This window comes from Quercus robur, chromosome 4, assembly GCF_932294415.1.
Source record: "Quercus robur chromosome 4, dhQueRobu3.1, whole genome shotgun sequence".
NCBI classification, from domain to species: domain Eukaryota; kingdom Viridiplantae; phylum Streptophyta; class Magnoliopsida; order Fagales; family Fagaceae; genus Quercus; species Quercus robur.
In genome coordinates, this window is record NC_065537.1 from 68,604,707 (window position 1) to 68,610,409 (window position 5,703).

The 5,703-nt window shown below is 36.3% G+C and overlaps 1 protein-coding gene across 1 annotated transcript; it reads right to left on the reverse strand.

Annotated features, from left to right (window-relative positions):
- Positions 1–3,136: 3,136 nt before the first annotated feature.
- On the reverse strand, positions 3,137–5,226 carry LOC126722459 (disease resistance RPP13-like protein 4). Its single transcript, XM_050425617.1, has 2 exons — positions 3,799–5,226; positions 3,137–3,742 (listed from the first exon to the last, which is right to left on the reverse strand). The coding sequence occupies exons 1-2, from the start codon at positions 5,224–5,226 to the stop codon at positions 3,137–3,139; spliced, it is 2,034 nt and encodes a 677-aa protein (XP_050281574.1).
- Between the last annotated feature and the right edge of the window lie 477 nt (positions 5,227–5,703).

Sequence of the window (5,703 nt, forward strand, 5' to 3'; positions counted from 1 at the left end):
AAATTGTGAGTGAGCTCAAAAGAGCTTGGGGAGCTTAAAGAAAGCTTAATAGGAGTTGAAATTCCGCAGAATGTAGTCAATGACAGAAGTTCTTAGAGAGGCTTCCTCCTCCTCCAGTGGACTGAGGTGTGTATGTTTTTATAATGGAGCTTTAGAGAAGCATTGATTGACAAGAATCCAAAAATGCATGACTCATCAGGGGTGACGAAATCAAGGTTTAACTTTCATGAGATTTTTTATCAGAAGTAGGAAAATCCACTTTGAGGGGTTGTCTTGCTTCTTTGGGTAATGATGGGATTTTAGAGCTTTTTGCATTAAATGCCAAGATTTTCGGGGCTGAGCTTAATTATTGTGTATCAAGAGTGAATCCTAATGCTGTAAACTGAGATTTGGTCTCCCAAGAAGTAAGATTTCAACACCCCAAGCCAGGTGTCAAGTTCTAGTCTACTTCAAGGGGTTCCACTGGAGATCCCTTTATACCCTTCAAACCACATGTTCCCAAATTTTCCCTTTTAGAATTCATAGGCTTGGTAGATGAATCATGTCTTGATCGTTTTTAACATTTATAGCATCAATTTGTTGAAATTTGGATAATTTGGTTTCAGCTCCCCTTTCGCTGGAGGTGCAGTCTTGAGGAAGATCATGGAGTCTCTTCATCCTTTTGACTTTAGCTGATATGACAGCCCTTGAGCACTGTTCACGTCAGGCAGAGAGTGGCAGAAAATTGATGGGACAGCCCTTAGTCCATTCTCAAAGGCTTGGTTCTCTTGTATGAGTCTCTAGTTGCCTTTTGGTTAGTTACTTGTATTTTTTGCTTGGCTTGCTCACATGGGCTGGGTTGTGTGCACATGTTGCCATGGACTTTCATTCCTCATGGATTTTATTAGTAAATATTTTTGGGTTTTTTTATAAATACTTGCAATGGGCCTTTGAGCAATTAGTTGTAATGTTTGAAACAATACGACAAGTTTCAAAATACTTTTGTAAATACTACTTACTTTGATGAATTCCATGTTGCAATAATGTTCATGGTTTCTAATAATCTCATCATAACTTAAATGATGAGCTTGTGGGTTTGAATGTTTACCATGAGTGTCGAAGGCGTATATTATGGATGTCACGATGCAAATGATGTCCATGTATTTCATGGGTTTATAACAATAAATATATGTCATGGGTCTAACAATCATAACTTTCCATGGGCCTTTACAAGATGATTGCCATGGGTTTTGAGAATAGATAATTCTTAAATTCCATGAGCTTGTAATATTGTAATAATATGTCTAAGAATTTAAAGTATTGTTTATTATTGGATTTTTAAGTGAAATAATTATGATATAGTATTTTGCCAAGTATTTAATAACCTCGGGCTTTTGATAGAATAGTGCCAAGTAGTTAGCTTGGGTTTTTAATAGTACCAACGCAAGTTGGGCTTTTGATATTTCCAATAAGAATTGGGCTTTGATATTACCAATGAGAATTGGGTTTTAAATAGTGCCAACATAAGTTGGGCTTTTGATGTTGCCAATGAGAATTAGGCTTTGATATTGCCAATGAAAATTGGGTTTTAAATTGTGCCAACGTAAGTTGGGCTTCTGATATTGCTAATGAGAATTGGGTTTTGATGTTGCCAATGAAAATTGGGTTTTGATATTGCCAATGAGAATTGGGTTTTGATGTTACCAATGAAAATTGGGCTTTGGATAAATAAATTGCCATGGGTTTAAATCATGGGTTGTGATCATGGATTTGAATTCCATTGATAAAATTGTTTTGCCATGGACTTGAATCATGGGCTTCTCAAATATTGCCAAGCATAAGTATTCTTGGGCTTTAAATAGAATATGATAATAAAATTGGATAAAATATGAGTTTTGAGGCTTTTTCTGATAGTTTATATCATAACCTAATTTAGATAATGAGATATGAAACATTTGTGATTAACATAATAATAGAGCAAAAAATATTTGGGAAAACTCAATAACTTATTAGTAGTGTTTGAAAATAAATAGGTGGTACTCAAATAAAATTAGGTGTAAAAAAAAAAGTACCCTAACAATGATGAATCTCAACAGAAGCTCGACAGATATATTTATCGAGATCTATGAAATCAAAATTTTCAGATCTGATTTTTTGCCCATGTTGACATGTATGTGTAGGGTTTCTTTTCTTCCAACCCTAAACATATATAAGGCTTATTTTAAAGGCCGTCAAATAAGAGAATACAAGGAGAACACATGCAAAAAGTGACTAAGTGCCTTATTCTCTTTGAAAGAAGCTATTGCGTCTTTTCGCCTTAGGATTTTGTACCCAAGTGATTCTTGATCTTCATTGTTGATGAAGTGAAGAACTTTGCAGCCAATAATATCTTCTTCAAGTTGGTGAGTTAGTCACGTACTGAGAGCCGTGCATCTTTAGTTAGTCACGTACTATAATCCACGCAAAAAGGTGGTGTTCATATATTGAAAAGTTCAAAAGTTCTAAAATGGTAAAAGATTTATACTGTAAGTTCATCTACGAGGATTGTAGAGTCTAGGGACAAAAGTTTTGTACTAGATTTGAAACTTCTCTTTATTATAGTAGATTGCTTTTCTGGAAGGTTTCCCCCTAAGTTTTTTACTGTGAAACTAGTTTGTTTCATTGGTTTTCCTATGTCATCATATATTGTCTTATTTACTTTTCCGCTGTGCATGATATTGACATGATATTGATGTTAATTTATTTTAACAAGGTTTATTCATAATAAATCTAGTTAACAACTTCGGTTTAATACTTGTTAATTCTATCAACCGGGGTCTAAATTTCCCAACACTAGTCAATTCTCAATATCATTCTTTTCTTTACTTCTTAATTAAAACACTCATTCATTCGTATGTAACCTTTTTATGGATCAGTAAACTAGACAAATTAAGAACAACAATTTGTTAGTGCCAATAAGATGCGGGGAAAATACTGTGCTCTGTACTTTGAATAGTGCAATTAACTTGAAAAGAGTATCACATAGATGATAGGTTGGATGCAAACTAACTGAATAGCTCATTATAGATGGAGTAAAGAAGGCTATGCAAGATAATAATAGTTCAGTAAAATCCAATAAAATACAGACATGATTGCACAGGAACAAACTGAAAGGGAATTAACAACAAAGCGGTGAATCCATATCGAATAGCTTACACTCCTCATTCAGCCACACTCCTTGTGGGCAGGAAGAGAGTTCAGGGCACTCAACATTCTCCAACAAACGCAAATTTGGGAATGATATCTGAAGTTCATCCCGGAACATATAAAATTTACGTAAGTACTTCAAACGTAAAATCTCTACTGTCCATACATTAGGACCTAAATTTTCTAGTTTTTTTCCTCCTTTAATGTGAAGCTTCTTTAGGCTCTTCAGATTTTCGTGTATCAGCCAATTGGGTATATTACTGCAAGGAAAGCACTGTAGTTCAAGTTTCTCTAGTCCTGTGGGAAGCCCCGCTGCGTCAGGATTCATTGTCAGTTTTCTGCTGAGTCGGTTTGATCCTCTTGTTGATTTTTCTTCACTGCTGTGTTGGCTTTTGTTATCTCCTATGTTATCTGACTTTATGATACCCACTGAAGTTAACTCAGCATTTTCTTTCTCCGTAGTTTTGCCACCCCATGCTATTGCTAGCTTCCGTAGTGCCTTCATCTCTCCTAAAGCACGTAGCTCTTTTTCTCTGGGGAAAGCCTTGCTGCTTGTATTAATGCTCAACTTGCTCAACTGCTTCAATCCCACCAAATCTTCAAGAGTACATGAGTTTCTGCTTTTCGAATCACCAATAACCCCTTAAGGACTTGGAGTTCTGAAAGAGAAGCTAGACCCTTGGGCATGTCATCTAGCAAGTAGCATTCTGAAATATCCAAGCGTAACAGCTTCTTGAGTGAAACTATCTCATCCGGAAGTACCTCCAGATTGTGGCAGGCTTTGAGATCTAAGATCCTCAAATTTTTTAGCTTGCCAATGGAATTAGGAAGCTCATTGATTCTAGAGATTCCTTGTAGGCTTAAAAGCCTTAAACAGCCCATATTCTTCAACCCTTTTAAGAACTCAGTGCTTTGTACTTCAATGTGATGCTGGCTTTGCCACCTTCCCAAATAAAGAGCATTGACATTTTTCATCTTTGAAAACCAATCCACAATGTTGACATTTTTCCTCTTTGCAAACAACTCAAATCTTTGATCAGGAAAAGGATCATTAATATTAAATATAGTTTGCAGTTCTTCCTGATCTAAATCATGAAGTTCCTTTGTTAATTGACTTAATTCCAAATTTCCATAGTCGGTCTCCACTAAAAATGCCCTGTTACACCGTATAGAATTTACAGTTTGAATGCCATTCAAATGTTTAACAGAGAACTCAGCCGTGGCAAACATTAGAACCTCATGGTGCATTAGAGGCTGCATCTTAAACCTGTCCGCGACCAGTTTGTGGCTTTCTTTAACTGGCTCAATAAATCCCTTCACCACAAGTTCTGTAAGAACGTTACCAGAATCTTGCAAATCCACTAAACGCTCTCCAACCCACCAATCTATCAGAAGCCTCCCCTTTAATACCACATTCGCCGGAAATACAGTGAAGGACAAGCAGCAAAGTTTCGACCCAATACTAAGCTCCTCAAATAACTCCTGATATTCAGAGAAAACCCATCTAAGACTAGACGGCCCATACATGCGTAAGCTTGAAAAGTCATCAACTTCAATAATGATCTCATTCCTCAACTTCGATATTGAATATCGAATAACACCAGAATTTTTATTAGACTTTTTGGGTTGCCACAGTGGAATGTTCGACTTCAACTTCATGGCATCATCCTTAAGTGTGCTAAGATTGGCTTGAACTTTCTTGATTGAGAAATCCGTAGAAGGTCCTGCAACTACCTCGCGGATGTAATCAAGGCTGCTATTAAGGCTCTTACTTGGTCCAACTGCATCATCTTTAATTTCCCTGAGTTTGTTGAAAGCCACTATAATTTGTTTGAGATCTCTCCATATCTTATCCAATTGCTTGTGAGTTAAAAGATATTCATGATCATTGTTGTTGGAATTACTACTGCCACTATTGTTGTCAGTGCTGTTGTTCCTGATGCTTCTTTTAGAGGCAGTGACCATGACTTGAGAGAGAAGACTAGACGAGGAGGATAAGATGTTGATGATGTTCTCAATGGTCGAGATTTCTTCAGGATTGGGTTGTCGAGATGGATCCATAGATGAAGACACGGTTAACTGAACAATGTGAAATGGAAAGATGCAGACAAGTGAGAAGACAGCCGAGAATTATGCTGGACTCTATTGTCACATTTGACTAACATAGTCAGCTTTGGATCATTAGCATTACCCCCGAAAATTGCTATATTAGCAACAAATGTTAAATTGAGCTTTACCATGGGTGTGTATTGCTAAAAGTTTTTAGCAATAACGTACAGTTTAGGGCTATAACTTTTAAGTGATGTATATTTTTTTAGCACTGCTACAATTACTATAAGTTTTATTATTTTCTCAAAAAAAAAAAAAAAAATTGTGAATTTTACCATGTGCCCGTTTGTTTCAACTTTTCCAGTCCAAAAAGCCTGTTTTGAAAAAAGCAAATGTCCAAAACCCGTTTGGTTAGTATAAAATGCAACTTTTTGGAAAAAGTTGCGTTTTGGGTTTGTGAAGAGAATGTGCAAGCCATAAAAGGAGCTC

Bases quoted from the DNA above. Each gene is read 5' to 3' on its own strand.
- LOC126722459 (XM_050425617.1), bottom strand. From the start codon at position 5,226: ATGGATCCATCTCGACAACCCAATCCTGAAGAAATCTCGACCATTGAG. The intron at 3,743-3,798 runs GTGATTCGAAAA...GGATTGAAGCAG, and splicing joins AAGTCCTTAAGGGGTTATTG to TTGAGCAAGTTGAGCATTAA.